General features: G+C 40.5%; 1 protein-coding gene across 1 annotated transcript in view; it reads right to left on the bottom strand.

The window, feature by feature from the left end:
* The window catches only part of LOC142138700 (platelet-activating factor acetylhydrolase 2, cytoplasmic-like), a 50,639-nt gene that overhangs the window by 17,247 nt on the left and 14,459 nt on the right, over window positions 1–18,933 (bottom strand). The window contains exons 5-7 of the mRNA XM_075195551.1: window positions 2,739–2,825; window positions 2,398–2,568; window positions 171–319 (exon numbers count right to left, since the gene is read on the bottom strand). Of these exons, the coding sequence (XP_075051652.1) occupies window positions 171–319; window positions 2,398–2,568; window positions 2,739–2,825 (407 nt within the window). The remainder of the gene's footprint in view (window positions 1–170; window positions 320–2,397; window positions 2,569–2,738; window positions 2,826–18,933) is intronic.

Here is an 18,933-nt window from a genome sequence, read left to right as displayed (position 1 = left end):
TCACCAGTTACTAAAGGCACAAGAAGAAAAGAATGAGAACTAGAATGATAATTATACAGTTTGTAAGCTCTTCCTGGTGACAGATTGAGGCTATGAAAGGAATAAAGATAAGAAAGAAGGTAACGACTTAAATAGAGAGGAGTCGACTAGTATTGACTTCAGAATCTCACCCAGGTGCTTGTGAAGAAAGTCTAATGATGAAGTGACTGTGACTGCCAGGCACTGATGTGGATCCATTGTTCCTTGTGGGCCTACAATTTTATTTGCCAGATACCCAGTCAGGAAGGCAAAATCTGTTTGACTCTGATGGACACAGCCCCTAATGGAAAAACAGGCAGCTAATCAATTCAGCAGCTAATGATTTTAGTAACAACTATGTTTTCCAGTACTAAAGATATATATTCCCTTCATAATGTTTAAATTAACTTTGCATGATAATGATCTGCCTACTTATTATGACGATCACATTGATCTACAAATACAAAATGTAATAAGGAATGAAAACTGTTATCATTAATTTAAGATCATGGAAGCATTTACTTTGCGCTGCATAATAAAATTGTGAAGAAAGTGTGGATTTAATTGGAAGAACCCAAACTCTGCTAAGAAAAAAAACACAAAAAATATTTCACTGTAAAAAAATAGTAAGCGACTAGCATATGTCAAAACCTTAGATGTTATTTTGTAACCTGGTGCAAACAGGATAATCTGTTATAACACATAATAATTCATTAATTTGTCTAACTTGCTGTAGAACCAAGAGCAAAGAAATATAGAGCATAACTGCAGATCAAATCTGATATACCAATTGGTTACTAGACGCTACCAAACATATGCTATTGTTGCTAGTTATCAAATAAGCCTAAAAAGTATTAAAAAATAATTTCTGAAGCATCTTGTAGTAAAAGAATAACCCCCACACATCAGACATGTTGGAAATTATTTTCTGCAACAAAGGCTCATGACGGATCATAACAGTTTCAAATACACTTAGAACACTGAGAAACCAATTGAATAAGCTACAAGGTTCCTCGTGGCTATGTTTCTGCACAAATTACTGCCAATAAAGACATTGCTCATTTTTGCTCGAACCACTATAAGGTGCGAACAAAACCAAGCACAGATCCTTACGTGGAATATCACGCAGTAACAAAGCAATGTTATAACGGAACTTTGCAGCTAATTGAATTGACCCCTAATTGTCCAGAGTAAGCAGGGGAATCTTTGCACTTTATGTATAATATTATGTCACATATTTTAAAAATGCTCTACAGACACACAAGATAGACACAATGACTAAGAATTTTACAGCAATATTTGTTTAAGACTTGAGTTTAAAGCAGATGTCCACTCAAGATGAAAAAAAAAATACTTAAACCTTATCTAATGTGCTAGACTATTGTTTCTTCCGTTTATAGCAATTATAAAAACACCTTTTTTTAAATAGTTTAATCTACTCCCAACATCCACCATGACTTTAGAATTCATTTGAATTTCCAACATACTATACACAACAAGCTGGGGATTGCAATCTGTAGACCACACACTGCAGGCAGAAGACTACAATCTCCAGCATGCTGAGTGCATCTCCACTGCTCACCTTACCCTCATACAACAGCAAGGGGAATAAACACCTGTTCTTACCTATTTAAATCAGACCAGAGAGGGTTGTCAAATAGAACATTAGTAAAGCCATAACAGCTTGGGACCTGGCAGGGTGCACCTTTGGTAGCTGCTTAGCCCTGTACTGCCTTTTTATAATGGCAGGCATGGAGAGGTGTTTATGAATTTGCAGGCTGTCAGTGACAGCCAAGAAATCTAGAGAGGTGAATCATCTTCTATAAGGCTAAGCAAGGCAGTTGCTCCCCCAAATGCATAACAGCTACTCTGCTGGATGAGATAAAAAACAATAAAACAGAAAAGCAGAGGAACACTGAAAAAAGCTTAGATTACATAAGGTAGACCATTTAAAATGAAAGAAACATGGGAAAATATTCCTTGTCTGAACAGTAAATCCTATGACAACAAACAACTTAACAAGGACTGTTCTGCAAAAGACAGCCCCAGGGTAGTGAAGGAGAGACCAGTCTACTAATACTATTAGATCAATGTAATCTGGTTGGAATAGAAGCAGCATTATTAGATCCAGTTTACGCCTAATCTTTTAGTGCTGGCTAAAGGGGATACCCATCATCATCATCAACATTTATTTATATATATAGTGTCAGCAGATAGGGCTTTCAAATAAACCAGGGTGTAGTCAAAACAAATTAAAGTACATAGCCTACATTTACACCTCATATTAAATGTGCTACACACACTTGTTATCGTTATACTCAGGAGCTCCAAATGATGACATTTTCAGGTAAATAAATGGACTTCCATATTTTTACTTACAGCACTGTTAGGTATTTCAACTCTGATCCCAATGAATTCAGCCTCTTTAATTTCTGGACACTTTGGTTTGTTTGGAAGTTTTCTGTGTTAATGGATAATATCGGTTTCTGTATATTTTGAAAACAAGTGTCTTCCAGGGGAAACATCCAGGGATCCAAAACCACTGCACACCTGGGAGACAGGAAAAAGAAACGCAGTAAAGTCAGGAAACAAAATGAAAGAGCCAACATCTACCGTGAGAAAAATGTAGTGAGAGTGGTACAGAACAGGGGCAGAGATGAGATGATAGATAAAGAACTCAAGTGTTTAAAGTATTCATAGAAGTTATTGTGAACACTTACCTGAAAATATCATCTTTTATCAGACTAAGCAAGGCAGTTGCTCCCCCAAATGAATGACCCATAACAGCTACTCTGCTGAAGTCTATCCTGCCCTTGGGAACAAAAAAGGATGAGTAAAAATAAAAAAAAATCAAAAACGAAGAAGAACAGTAAGAAGAAATGTATAGTGCAGAGGTGTCCCAAGTTCAGTCCTCAAGGGCTACCAACAGTTCATGTTTTCAGGATTTCTTTAATCATGCACAGGAGAGTTAATCTACTTGGCTGGGTCAGTAATTATCACACCTGTTTCTACAGACAGAAATCCTGAAAACATCACCTGTTGATAGTTCTTGAGGACTGAACTTGGACACATCTGGTTTAGTGGTTCCATAAGGTAGACCCTCTTAGAGAATGAAACAAACAAGGCAAGGTAACACTTGAACAATAACAATGTCTCTTGACATGATCTACAGATTGCACAAAAACCAATAGAAAAAAATTACTGCCATTTTACAGTGCAAAGGAATAATCTTTGTGCAATAACAAATCAAGAAAGGAAATTTGAATCGTGTCATTATGGTCCCACCCACGCAACACAATGGCGCGACAGAGTAATTTTGACGCAGGGAGCAAGGCAAAAATGATGCGATTCACCATGAATCGCATAACTGAGGCTCTCATCCAGCCCACTTCACTAGGGAGAATAGCCTGCTCTCCGGGTATTTCGGGAGACTAGGCAAGTACGTTGTTATCATACCTTGTTTGATGACTGATAAACAAGGACAAGCTAGTGTCTTAGAATAAAATACTGTATAAACATGATTCAATGTACAAAACAACATTTTTGGACCTAAATGTTCTCAAAACAAAATATTGCTCTCTTAGGATAAAGTTTATGATGTACTTCACATGTCTGCAATACATATGTAAAGCCAAATATACTGCTGTTTTTGAGACTGAGTGGAAAGCCACAAACATAATGCATACTTGCCACTCTCCCGGAATGTCCGTGAGACTCCTGAATTTCGGGTAGGTCTCCTAGACTCCCGGGAGAGCAGGCGATTTTCCTGGATCCTGCCCATTTCCTAGTGAAGTGGGCAGAATGTGAGCCTCAGTGACGCGATTCACAGGGAATCGCATCATTTTAGCCCCAACCCATGTCAAAATTTCTGTGCCGTCGCGGGGCTAAAGTGACACAATTGACCGCGACTTGCCCCCTTCTGCCCTCCCATCACACTCCCCTTGCGGTATCTTCCGGGGACAAAAAAATTAAAATTGGCAAGAATTACATAATGACTGTTTGAAGGCTCCAAAATAAAGACATTTATGTTATACTTTTATATAATAAAAGAATCACTCTTATCACTTACAAAATTGGCTAGAGTTTTTCCAGTAGCTCACTCCTTAACTTGTCTTATTTGGATATCATATCATGCTGATGAATGCCTATTTATAGACCAAAACAAGAAACAGGAAGCTTTTCTACCTTCTGAAGTAATAAGGGCCATCTTGGTTAAAGGCAATTTTAAGAGCAAGTGGCAGCATCTAGTGGCTGTAAGTGGAATTCTCAGATATTTGATGTAATTAATGTAATGGGGGGTTGATTAGAGCTATTTATATATTGTAGGGGCTAATAATTCAATGTGGGTGTCTGTATTAAATGTAGGAGCTTATAATTGAATTACAAAGCTAGTTGGAAGGAAGGTGGTCTATTTATTACAAGAGGGTGTTATTGATTTAATGTCACGGCTGGTTGAGGGAAAGGAGGCCTAGAGCACTCACTTGTTCTCATTTAAAGAAACTAAAAAGTACCTATCTCTTTTCCAAACAAGCCCCAACATTCCAGCATACTTCGAGCAGCAGCAGTTAGTTACACCTGCAAGAACAGGTAGGATAAAGCAGCTCAGTCTGCCTTCTGTCCTGGTTCTGGTGGGATAGTCCCGATTTTGGGGAGTCAGGAGGTATGTCCAACTTCACACTGCTCTCCCAATACACCCCTGCCAGCAACTCTTACATAGCTACACTGTCTGGTGGAGGAGGGGTCAGAGCACTGCACTTTACTACACAGCAGTTCATGCTGCTGTTCCATGATGTGGGTGGTCTGTACATCATTGGGAGTCACTGGTGCTCTGCAGAGTTCCTTCCCACACAGAGCATAAGAGGTGGGAGCTGCTGTGGTGACATAATCATGCGCGTAAAAACGTTAATACGGTAATTTACTCGCTGAAATCCAGCGAGAGAGTACCGTATTGACGGTATTCGTTTTTCCGCGCTCGAACCCGCGGACAATTGAATACCAGTGTGTTAATTAGAAGGCTAAATAAAAAGATATCAGCCTATACGTTGAAGGAGGATTTTATTTTCTAGCACTCTGTACTAAATCAAAGGCCAACAATTGTCACGTAAAGATAACAGAAACCATCATGTTAGAGAGCTGGATATCTGACTAGCACAGGAAAATAACAGATTAAGCCTTCACAATTAGGGTGTGGTGTTTCCTGCCACATTGTTAACACCAACGGTCTGATATGTGCTCTTACAGCTGGAACAGTAAGTTTTAAGCCAACACTAAAATGACACAGTACATCAACAGCAATCTATAGCAGATAAACCTCAGAGCACAGACGTCAGGTCATCTAAAGAACATTTTCCTTGTAAATGCCCCCCAGCCCAAATCCTTGTTCTGTCCTAGCAGTTACTATGACAGTGACAGGGTTGCAAATATACATCCATAATGGTGCACATACACAGTCACACAGCCAAAGAACATGTAACTAAGTCTGATCGGGTGTAGTACAAGTAAACCGACAGTGTTTACTCCTCCATAATTATTCCAATAGGGAAGAAAGTGACCTGTAAAAAACAACTAGTTCCCTATAAACAGACAGACTGTAAATCCGATGTGAGGAGAGTGCGACACTTGTAAATGACGTAAGTTGTAAGCGCGACTTTGATTTTTTTTTTTTTAAAGTGGCAACGCGCAAACACATGTAATGCTGGTAATATGAATTGTATTCATAACCCTAACCCTAACCCCTAACCATAATTTCTAATCCTAACCCGTATCCCTAACCCAAAGAAAATACTTACATGGGTCCGTGCGTTGCCGCTTTAAAATCGTAAATGTCACCAGTCGCGCTTGCAAGTGATGTAATTTGGAAGTGTCGCTCTCTCCTTACTTTGGATTTCCAGTGTGTCTGTTTCCAGGTAAGCGGTATTTTTTACATGTCGCTTTCTTCACTATAGTATTTATTGTGTAGGTATAAACACTGTTGGTGTTTACATCACCATTAATACGATTACCACCAGTCTGATTAGTATAGTTTTTCATTGATTGAAAATTCTGACACAGATATACAGAAAAAACATGATTGTCAGCTGCTGCTAATCAGTGTGATGATAGTTACTATATATGTTCACCTTTACACTCACTTGTTGTGATGTTTAAGCAATGCCTCAAGCTATTTAAAATTTTCATTTGTGTGTTCCCTCATAGTACAAGCATAATCAAGACCACTGCAAACAAGTACAAATGAACAATTCCTTGCAATATTGAAAAAAGTGAAGTAATGTACCATAGAACATCCATTGAGAAAGCTATGTAGAAATACAATTCTGTAACAAAGTTTTTATTCCTAGACCTTGTATGAACTCTTGTCGCCTTCTTGCAGAATTGCAGGGTTTTCAACATGGTTTAGTAATTGCATTTCAGTTTGGTCATAGGTTTTATTTATTAGAAATCAAATAGTTAAAATCAGCTCCAAACACTATCAAATTAATGTTAAAGGCTAATCTATTACATTTGAAATGTTTTCAAATTACTTTAATAAACAAAACACGTAACTTACTACATAAAAGAACTAAATACCTAGGTCCTAAAAATACAAAAGTAGTAGAACAGATGGACACCACCAGGTTGTCAGCAAGTCCACAAGATTGAAAATCTTTAAAGACACAAGTAAATAAAGAAATAGAGGGTGGCAAGCAGGGTGTATAAAATTTAAATAAATAATTGAATAATTAGTTTAATTGTAAAATATATAATATATGAAATGTATGTAACACCAATATAGATCACACTGTGTTAAATACTAATTAGGCAGAGTTTATGAACAAGGAAAGGCTCCTATAACATTAAAGATACAATCGGCAATATTAAGATCAAAACGGCAAAAAGTCTTCAAATATCTACTGAAGGATCTGTATATCAAAGAACATATTATAGAGAAGTGGCATGTAAGTCACAATATAGTGATTATCACAAAGGTCAGTATAATCTCATCCTGTGCAGCTTATAACATACTGTACGTATATAGTCACTGTGACAGAGCTGAGGGAGTGAGGTAACAAACCTCGCAAAATCTTGGAATATAAAAGTCTTCCAATATGATAAAAAGGAAGAGATATCAATATCGCCTGAGTAGTGGTATACATCATTCAATCAACCTCCAGACGAATAAGATGCTGGTATTTCCATCCTGGTCTGAGTTTATCAACACTCTATAAGTTGGAGAAACAGAGACAGCATCTAAACTCTTTGTGTATTAATGAGGAACAGACAGTCCAATTCATAAATAAGTTAATTACATCCTTAGCTGTGTCGAAGTCGTATAATTGGATGAACGAAAGTATATTGGTTGATATTGTTTTATTGGTCGATTGCACTCAGTATGCCATGCTACACGTGGCATATTGCGATCGCAAGGTAAAATACGCATGTACACACTCGCATTACAACATTTAGTTATTTATGTAATTCATATTGGTTCCGTTACACAGTCATTTATGAGCAGATAGTATTTAGTTTATTATTAGTTTATATAATATGATTATATGTACACTTCAGTGTTATTTAAGGTTCAGGTTATAAGAAAGGTGTCATGTCTAGTATCATATTAAACCCCTTTTCACCAGCAGCTGTCCGGTGCATTCGGTGAAGAGATCGCACATTGCATACTCTAGTTATTGATGTTATGGAATAAACCTTTCATATGATACCGACCATAAAATGCTAATAGACTAATTGTAACTGGAGAGTCAGGCAGGAAGAACAGAGCTCATCCCCTGGAGAGATGACCCCCACCTTTGGATTCCTTAGATTGATCCAGCCTATGACCTGTTTACCCTGAACCCATCTGATGTCTGGACCTATAGAAGCAAGCCACGTCATCTCTATTGTTCACTCTGTAACACTGACTGTATATATATCATAGCTGCACCCCCACTAGGCTCAGTCTACTCTGATCACAGTATTCAAGGGTGAATTACTGTCCACTGGTGCCCGTGGTTAGCACAGCGGTATGTATGTATCTTTTGGTATTGGCTGTACTGTACTGTATCATAATATAAAAATGTATTGAACTGTTGACTAGTTACATCTGCTAAAATAAATCACTTTGTGTGTTAGAAACACAATACAATCGCCTATGCAATGCTTATTTAAAAAAACGATAGAATTACTTTAATAGCTGCTAGTAGTGGCTTTATATACAGGCCTGTGGTCATGTCGAAGTGGACTAGTATATGTTATACCGTCACATCCAGAAACTACATTCATTATTTTACTGCCTTGGAAAATATATCTTGCTGGGTTTTTTTTCTCTCACCAGCTTCTTTTGTTAATTTGACCTGGCGGTACAATTACTAAAGTTTTCTTGCAGGTTTTAAACAAAGTATCACATTACACATCTCCCTCCTGATTTTTTAAATGGAAATAATACCAAGCGCTTAATCTATCAAAGGACACTTTGTCAATCTGCCAGAAAAAACACAGAAAATCCTGCTGGAGTAAAGAGGGGGTTGTTAGGCAAGATAGCTCAAATTGCATGCAGTTTGAGCTACTGTTTCTTAATAGTAAGGCAACCAATACATAAATAAATACAAGCCCCCCCCTACAGTAACAGCCAATTCTACTTACATTGAATATTTGGATCTGATCCAATCTGGAGAAGTCTCTGACAGACAACAGCTTCTGATTGGTTGCCCTTCTATTAAGTAACGCAGACATTAACTCATTCTGCGTTGGGAGAAGTCCATGTTGGATACAACTTTTTTTATTTTTTATCCATATGGATTATGTCGGATCAAGAACAGAAGAAAATCCCAGGTAAGTATATATTAAACCCACTGCACTGCAGAAAAACTAAGGACATAAGGAAGTAATTATACAGTTGCAATATTATTTATAATTTTTTTTAAGGGGGATGGGGAGGGGGCATTTCTTTCTTCAATAATGCCCATTTTTTTGTGGTCCACGGCATATAAGAGCTGTTATCCTACTAAACAAACTGTACCAAACAAATGACTACAACTCCCAGTAACCCCTGCTGCACCAAATTTCCGTTTCCTGCTATAGAGTGTATTTTACATCTTCAATATTTAATTGAAAAAAAGTAGAGTATCGAAAAGATCTTATTAGACAAATATGTGCTCTTTTATAAGAAGACAATACTGTCTATTTTAGAAGCATTGCTTATGACCTTGACTAAGATTATCCTCTTCCATAAATCAGTTTGTGTGCATTTCTTTTATTTAAATACCTGGTCTAAGCTACTACTGCATAGTAAAATACGTATATATCACACTGTGCTTTCTGCAGGGCCAAACTACAGACAGAAGAACGAACTGGAGAACTAGCGCCGTTATCTGAAGCTCTTAATAGATCAATCGCTATACTTTCCACAAGAATGCATACTTGAAAGGTAAGTGTAAACAAGAATTTGGGATAATTCCATCTTTAATTGTAAAAAGTAAACTTTTTGTTGCTGGAGGGTAATCACCCTCCAGCAACAAACCTTGAGCAAGTGACTTCAGCTACTCTGTTCCCAGCATCAACCATTACCTCTGTCGTGGTTAAGCATCAGACGTCCTGAAACATACTGCCGTGTGTCACTCCTACCAAAATGCTCTGGACATTTCCAAGCAAAAATACTTAAAATTGAATCTCTACTTAGGATTCTAACCCCAAATGAGACTTTAATACATTTAAAACTCACTCTTGTTTTACCTCTATGCGGATACTACCCAAATGTATCTATCCTCCGGATCTTTCCCCACCCGTGTTGGCCCGCTACTGCTATTTTCCTTTTTGATTTCCTCTCGCCGCTTTAAAGTTTTTCAAACTGAGCTATTTATCTTTCAACCAGCCAAAAGAAACTACTTACCGGACCTCTCTTTCTGTAGATAACACAAAATTAAACCAACTCAAGTTGCATTCTTGAATCCTTGAATTAACCTTTGTTTCCTACATCTAATCTGCATGAAACATCTTCAGAAATGCACATATTTCACACAAGACACTACAAACATTTTAATTCATAATCGAACATATTATTGCAATTCCATTATGACTGGTCTTCCCCTAACCAGACTTTCAGCATACTGTAGCTTGTATTTCCACAACAGCTGGAGAGCCACATCTTGTCTACATCTACTGTAATGTATAGCGAGGAAGAGTTCACTAAGACCCCTGACCACCATTCAACTCCTGAAATTACTTAGAAAAGAAACACAGAAAACACCTTCCACATAACCTTTCACTCCCCACCCTCATCCTACTTGTTTCTGGAAAGATTTCAGAACACCACGTAAACTGCTTTCCTTAATATTACAGTCTGTTATAGAAAGAATCAAAGTAGGCAATCTGTCACTCTCCAGCTAAACTCTGGGGGCTCTTCCAACCCAGCATAGTGTTTTTTAGGGTTTTATATTTGTTGCCTTTATACCTTACTTTTCCAAATTACATAAAATATGCAAAATGCCTTGCAAAATGTGTGCTTTTATAATGTGCAACAATATATGTATCAATATGTAAATATATTCATATAAAAGCGTAATGAGTAATATCAACACTTCAGTATTCTTTACTGAAATGTACAGTCATAGGCAAAAGTTTTGAGAATGACACAAATATTATTTTTCAGTCTGCTGCCTCAGTTTTTATGATGGCAATTTGCATATACTCCAGAATGTCATGAAGAGTGATCAGACGAATTGCAATTAATTTCAAAGTCCCTCTTTCCCAGGACAATGAACTTTATCCTAAAAACAACATTTCCACTGCATTTCAGCCCTGCCACAAAAGAACCAGCTAACATCAGGTCAGTGAATCTCTCGTTAACACAGGTGAGAGTGTTGACGAGGACAAGGCTGGAGATCACTCTGTCATGCTGATTGAGTTAGTATAACAGACTGGAAGCTTTAAAAGCAGGATGGTGTTTGAAATCTTTGTTCTTCCTCTATTAACCATAGTTACCTGCAAGGAAACACGTGCAGTCATCATTGCTTAGCACAGAAAGGCTTCACAGGCAACGATATTGCCGCTAGTAAGATTGTACCTAAATCAACCATTTATCAGATCATCAAGAACTTTAAGAAGAGAAGTTCAATAGTTGTGAAGAAGGCTTCAGGGCACCCAAGAATGTCTAGCAAGCACCAGGACCATCTCCTAATGTTGATTCAGCTGCGGGATCTGGGCATCACAAGTGCAGAGCTTGCTCAGGAATGGCAGCAGGCAGATGTGAGTGCATCTGCACGCACAGTGAGGCGAAGACTTTTGAAAGATGGCCTGGTGTCAAGAATGCCAGCAAAGAAGCCACTTCTCTCCAGGAAAAACATCAGGGACATACTGATATTCAGCAAAAGGTACATGGATTGGACTGCTGAGGACTGGTGTAAAGTCATTTTCTCTGATGAATGCCCTTTCAAATTGTTTGGGTCATCTGGAAAAATGCTTGTCTGGAGAAGGAAAGGTGAGCGCTACCATCAGTCCTGTGTCATGCCAACAGTAAAGCTTCCTGAGACCATTCATGTGTGGGGTTGCTTCTCAGCCAGAGGAGTGGGCTCGCTCACAATTTTGCCTAAGAACACAGCCATGAATAAAGAATGGTACCAAAACATCCACCAAGAGCAACTTCTCCCAAACATACAAGAACAGGTTGGTGACAAACAATGCCTTTTCCAGTACGATGCAGCACCTTGCCATAAGGAAAAAATGATCACTAAGTGGCTCGGGGATCGAAACATCGAAATTTTGGGTAATTAGCCAGAAAACTCCCCAGACGTTAATCCGATTGAGAACTTGTGGTCAATCCTCAAGAGGCAGGTGGACAAACAAAATCCCACAAATTCTGACAAACTTCAAGCATTGATTAGGCGAGAATGGGCGGCCATTAGTCAGTATGTGGCCAGAAGTTGATTGACAGCATGCCAGGGTGAATTGCAGAGGTCTTCAAAAAGAAGGGTCAACACTGCAAATATTGACTCTTTGCATAAACTTAAAGTAATTGTCAAAACAAGCCTTTGACACTTATGAAATGCTTGTAATTTTACTTCAGTATACCATAGCAACATCTGACAATATATAAATTCTGTATATATAATCCATTTGCTACATAATTTGTAAAGGCAAGTATGGACAATTTGGGACCCAAGCAGTAAAATCAATTACCTTTAGAGCATCTAGGCTGAAGTCTGAGTACATATTAGACACTGTACATCCTATATCTATGTCCTGTAGAATCCTTATTGTTCTGACACACTCACTTGCTCTTTGGTGAACCTAAAACAGAATTGGAAATGGTTGTAATTAAATTACAAACAAAAAACACCTGTGCTCAAGAACATTGTTATGTGTAGTGTGCAAAAAAGAAATAAATATTAGGATAAATTAAATTTAAAAAAAAAGATGATATTGCTAATATTATACTCAACAAAATATGTTGAAATTGTGCACTGATATTTAAACTATTAGGTTTCATGGACTTAATTCATTTTACGAAAGTAGCAAAGGGAAGAATCATGATAATATGCCTTTTTGACAGCCAAACACATAGGAAATCAGATCGCCATAATGACAGTCCAAATAATGTAGGTATGCAAGACATGCACTGCATCCAATGACTGAAACCTATATCCTTAATCATTGAATTAAGACAGAATGAGGACAAAACCGTCTTTGGATTCATATGAAAACTGTAACAGACCTTCAGAGGAAAGATAAAATGATGTAGAGGTCCACATAATCATTGTGGAATATGTTGAAATGAGTCAGATGGGAGATCACGGCCAGTTCTGAAACCTTCAGATTGGAAGGTTATCTTTCTAGAAGGATGAGCAAAATACATATTGGATGTAGGTGCCCCTGTGGTTACATTCTGCACTACACTGACTTTCAGGCTTGCAATATGGCCTGACCTATTCAGAAAAACCCTTTTCGCTTCAAAATGAAGGCCACAAGTGCCATGCCAATAAGGAGGCTAGACTATTGGGTTTTCTGGAAGGTATGACCGACTGAACTGCAGGTCTGGACAGAAGGGTAACCAACATAGAGGCTCATCCACCAGATCTATAAGGCTAGGAACAAAGCCGCTTTCAGGACTCTGTATTTATTATTTTGCTCTGCTTTTGCAGTACTTCTGTTCTACCAGAGGTGCTGCTGTTGTGGACTTTGGAATATTATCTGTAGGAGTTAATCTCATTCCCTTGTTCTGATTATCTGACCCTGAATAATTAGTCCTGCCTCTCACTCTTTGCTGTGCTGGTCATTAATTGTTACCTGGACAGAGTGGTCTGTTGTTAGTTTTAGCCTTCAGCTAGTCTAGTCTGTGTTCCTGTCCTGTGTTTTGGACATTCGGGAATGCAGTATTCTGCTTACATTGTGGTTCTGTTCCTGGCAGTTCCCAATATCGCAAGCTCACCATTTGTCTGCGACTTCCAGCATTAAGTTTTCCCTCCAGAAAACTTCTTATCATTTAAGCTTGTGTCTGCAATCTTTGAGCATTGTGAGTGTTCAGCTACTCCTGTGATCTTGCCTGCTGTTCATTGTGTCTCTTCAGAGACTGTTATTTCAAGGTCGTAACAAGGACAATGTGGCTTGAACATCTGCCCAGGACACAAGGCCGAGGGGGCGCCACAGCTGCCTATGAGTACACAAATCACAGTCCCGGGTATATATCTGGGGCTGCTGCAGACTCAGGGCTGGAGGATCGCAGTATAAGAGGCGCGGGCACCATTCTGCAGAGGCACTCTGCCTGCTATTGCATCATATAAGGAAAGTGGACTAAGGAGCTCCTGTGCAGTGCAACACAGGACACTTCTCCCTGTGGCCGGTTTGCCTGCCCTTCAACTTAGTGCTGACATTCTGGACAGAGAGCTACTCCTCTTGGGCAGCCCACCAGCTACTCCATCCCAGTAAGTTTCTTCTGTTCGGCAATCTGGACAAAGTGCTCCGCCCCCTGGAGACAGCTCGCCAGTTTCTCCTCCATTTTAAACCTTAGTTCCATTCTGATCCTTATGTACATTGGTTTCCCTTGGTTACTGCTATTTGCTGTAGAGCCTGGCGTTCCTCTATCCTAGGACGCCATTTTGCCAAGTATTCTGCATATGCGCAACCCCGGGAATCTTTAAAGCCTCTGCTCCGCAGTGATTGGATGATCTCCAGCCAGTTCCCTTTATAAGGGTCCTCTTCCTTTCCATGAGTGTCAGATCATCAGGTCTCCCTACCTGATAGGAAGCATCTCCTCTGACTCCTGTTCGTGCTTATACTTACCTTTGTTCCTGACTTCATGGATTAGTCCATTCATTTAACTGCTGCAGCTTCACTCGTGTCCTGTTTCAGAGTTATAACACCTCTCAGTGATTCTACGCTCTGCAGTTCATCGCTTCTCAGCATTACCTGTTCAGCTTATTCCACAGTGAAGACCTGTGGCCTCACTGCAGTGCATTGCTCATTATTGGTCCTGTTCCAGAGTTATAACACCTGGGTGGATCTCAGTACTTCTGCTCTCTGCAGCTCAGCACTTCCCAGCTACACCTGTTCAGCCTAATCCGCTGCTAGACCTGTGACTATAGTGCTTCGCTCAGCATCCGTCCTGTTCCTGAATTACTACTAGTGTATACCTCAGTCCTTCGGAGTCTTGCACCTCATCGCCTCACAGTACTACCTGCTCAGCCTATTCCGCTATCAAGACTCGCTGATCATCACACAGCATCCGTCCAGTTCCTGAATTTCCATATACCTGGGGATACATTTCATTCTGCCTTACAGCTACTTGGTGGTTCTCCGAATTATCTGCTTTGTGCCTCCTAGAGGACCGTGACCGGCGGTTGAGAGCAGCTAAGACCATATACCCTTGGGGGAATCCCTGGTGAATACCTTTCTTCCGTTAGGCTCCGCACCTCTCTGGGGGTAGCTGTCACTCTAGCATAGATCAAGACCATTCCAACTAGCCTCTGCATCTCTCTCCATCTCCTCTGTCTTTTCCTCAACATGTGAGTGTCTCCCTCTCAGTCTCTGTCTCCCCCTCCCTCCCTTCAGACTCCCCTCAACCTGCGAGTCTTTGTCTCTCCTTCCCTTTATTTTGTCTCCCCCTCAGCATGTGTATCTCCCCTTCCCCTCTCTTTCACCCATAGCCTGTGAGTCTCTGTCTCCCTCGCTCTGTTTCTTGTCTCACCTTCAGCCTGTGATTCTCTGTCGCTTCCCCCTTCTCCTCGGTCTACCTCTCTCTCCACTCTTTATAAGTGGTACTATTAATTTAAAGGGGGTAGTGTATTAATTTAATAGTAGTGGGGGTTATTAATTTATTGGTGGGGCTATTCATTTAATGGGGGTATGGTTTATTAATTTAACGGGGCCAGGAGTTATTCATTTATTGGTGGTAAGGGCTATTACTTTATCGATAGGGGCTATTCTTTTACTTGTGGGATGAGTGTGGTGTTGGGGACTATTAATTTAATACTAGGGAATCCTGGGTGCTTTTATTGAATATGGGACTGAGTTGGGGTAAAAGAAGGCCAGAAATGTGAATGTTATTAATTTAATGTAGGGGCTGGTAGGGGGGGGGGGGGTATGCCTATTTTTTAAATGTGAAAAATGTGAATATTATTAATTTATTTTTGGGAAGGAGGCCTGATTAATAAACATGGGTACTTTGATTTAATGTCAGGGCTGGTTAGAGGAGGGAGGCCAGGACTGTTCACTAGTTGCTTTGCTCTCCTTTTGGTGAGTAATCTTTTTCCAAACAGGGCCCCAACAGGGTCCAGCCAAGCAGAAAGTGAGCGTAAGACACCATCAGCAGCTCCAAGTAGTCAAGAATAGGTAGGAGAGTTGTACAGGGTTGGAGAACTGTCTAGTACTTGTAAAAGGTTGCTTCTCTTCCAGCAGTGCGTGCCTTGGCAGCATCTACTCCCACCAAAATCAAGGGGGGGGGGGGGGTGTAGAGCACAAGTAGTCTCTCTCGTTCAGTGCACTAAAATCTCTTATTACGGCCCTGTGTGATTCTTTGCATATCCCGACATACCCATATTGCACTATTTTAGTTATCCAGCTACCTCTGACTATACCTACACTGTCTAAATTATTCAACTACTTCTGTGATATCGCTACTTAGATTATATACTGGAATGTACACTGTTCAGTATTGTATTTGCTGTGCTCCACTCTTTAGCCTCCAGGCTCCACTAATTTCTTATATTTTTGTGTTTGAACATAAATAAACTGCATTACTTTCATCTACTTCTGACTCCTCATCAATCGTTACAACACACAGTTAATCATAACAGCAGTCATCTGGAGCTACCAGAATCACAGGAATCCCATCCACCCTGACCTTCTGCAGCATTCTGCTATGACAAGACTTATTTTAGAGTCACCCTAAGGATTTAATATGCTACCATGGTAATGCTGTTGGACTGAATTTGAACTAATTTCACTCTGATAAGGAGAGTCCACCACTCAAGAAGGTTGAAGGTCAGGTGTGCTTCCTGAGATGACCATAGTTTCAGAGTCTGAAGTTTTAAAAGACTCCCCTGCCCCTCAGCCCACTATACTGGCATCTGTGGTTGTCAATTCTCACTGGAGAATTGATATTGATTCCCCCTTAGAAAGGTGAGGAGTCTGTAACTATCAACGGAGGGATCACCTTGAGACAGGCGTGATCACCAGAGTCTAGCATGATAAAAAATGAGATTTTTATACTTACGTAAAATCCGTTTTTCTTAGTTCATTGGGGGACACCGGGGACATTGGGGTATAGAGTAGGTACAGGGCGAACTGGTACTTTAAACTTCTGTTTAACTAAGCCCTAGCTCCTCCCCCTCTATACCCCACCTGTTGTCCAGCCTCAGTTTATGTTTAACCAAGCCCACAGAAAGCGGAGATAGAGAGAAACAGGAAAAGAGAATAAAATTAACAATCAACAACATTCTCTTACCAACAAGACTACATGTCCAACTGTAGGAGAAACTAGAGCGTTAAGGGTGGGCGCCCTGTGTCCCCCAATGGACTAAGAGAAACGGATTTTACGTAAGTATAAAAATCCCATTTTCTCTGTCTTCCTTTGGGGGACACCGGGGACATTGGTGACATCCCAAAGCTGCCCTATGGGAGGGAACGCTCAGAAGAAATAGCACGAAACACTTTTCTTCTAAAACTTGCATTCTTGGATGCAAACCCATTAAACTTGTAAAAGTTAGTGAATGTGTGTACAGACTACCACGTGGCCGCCTTACACAGCTGTTCTCTGGAAGCACCATAGCGGGCCGCCCAGGAAGCACTTACAGACCCTGTAGAGTGCTTGCATAGATTATCTAGGACAAGCCGAGGTCCAAACAAAAGACCCCCAGAAAACGGTATGGTCTCAAGAACCTTTTCAGACTCCCCATCAGCCTTCCAGGACTTAAGGCAGAGAATACGATGAGCTGAAACTGCAGAGGCAGAAATACGTGCACCAATCAGTCCCGCGTATGTAGTTGCCTCTTGTAAATAATCTATCGCCCTCTGAATTTGCTCCACTAATGGAAGCAGTTCAGAGGAAGGCCTGCCTGCCAACAAACCTTGAAACTGGTGTTTTGACTAGCGTTCTACTGCTTTGTTAACCCACGCAGATGCCAAAGCAGGCCTGAAAGAGACACATGCTGCAACGAAAATGAACTTAAGCACGGCCTTAACCTAATGGTCTGTATCATCCTTAAGAGTGGCTATGTTAGGACAAGGAATAGAAGTTACCTTGGCTAACCTTGTAACTGCAGCATCCACATGTGGAAGCGTCTACCATTTAGCAAAAAACTTCAGGAGGAAAAGGATAAACTGACTGCAGTCACCGAAATACTTGGAACTTGCTATCTGGGGAAGTCCAAGGCTCTGACAACAAATCTTCCAATAAGGAAGAAGCCAGGAAAAAGAAAGATTTTTTTTTTCTTTCTTTTCCGTGCAAAAAGAGGAGCCTGTGCAACATGAGGAACCTCTTACTTAGAAAATGAAGTACCTGACACCAAGCTTGTATTAACTCCTCTACACTCTGGCGAACCGAATGAATCTCCTCCACAACCAAAGGTGCATCCATGTCAGAATTCACCGCTAAATTACCTTCATTCTGGGAACTACAGGTAAATCTGGCTTATTTTTCCTGAAGTTGTGGCGCCATCCTCCTACGCTTATGTAAGGAAGACGGTGCCGCAGATTGTAACATCCTGTCACTCACCGGACTGTGAGTGCTTCTTCCCGGACATTTAGGAACCGTGGCCGTCCTCCATCCTGAGGGTCTGCGCATGCGCAGCCCTTTCAAACCCTTCAGTACATGTTCCTTTAACTTAATTGGCAGATCAGGCAACACTCCCTATATTAAGCACCTGTGGTCAATACCACGTTGCCTGATCTGGGAGTCTCATTCCCCATGAGTCTCTGAAGGTGTTCCTGTGTTTCCTCGTGTATTCAGCGCTGCTGATTCCTGTGGTTTCCAAACCACTTCTACCTCTGTGGTTTCCAAACCACTTCTACTCCTGTGGTTTCCATACCACTTCTACCCTCCTGTGTATCATCGTGACTGTTAGCTGATTCCTATCCGCTGCCTCCGTGCACTACAGTCTTCAAGCCACTTCAACTCTATCATATATCATTGTGACTGTTAGCTGATTCCTATCCGCTGCCTCCGTGCACTACAGTCTTCAATCTACATCAACTCACCTGTGCATCATCGTGACTGTTAGCTGATTCCTATCCGCTGCCTCCGTGCACTACAGTCTTCAACCTTCAACTTGTCTGTCTTTCATCGTGACTGTTTGGCTGATTCCTATCCGCTGCCTCTGGGCGCTTCAGTCTTCAGCTCATCTCAACTCTCCCATGTTTCCTCGAGACTGCTACAACTATTCCTATCCGCTACTCTCCGTGATCAACAGTTCCAGCTCAGCTCTGCTCTCCCGTGTTCCATCGTTACTGCAC

This window comes from Mixophyes fleayi, chromosome 2 (assembly GCF_038048845.1).
Source record: "Mixophyes fleayi isolate aMixFle1 chromosome 2, aMixFle1.hap1, whole genome shotgun sequence".
In the NCBI taxonomy this organism is placed as follows: Eukaryota; Metazoa; Chordata; class Amphibia; order Anura; family Limnodynastidae; genus Mixophyes; species Mixophyes fleayi.
This window is presented reverse-complemented; position numbering and strand designations above follow the sequence as displayed.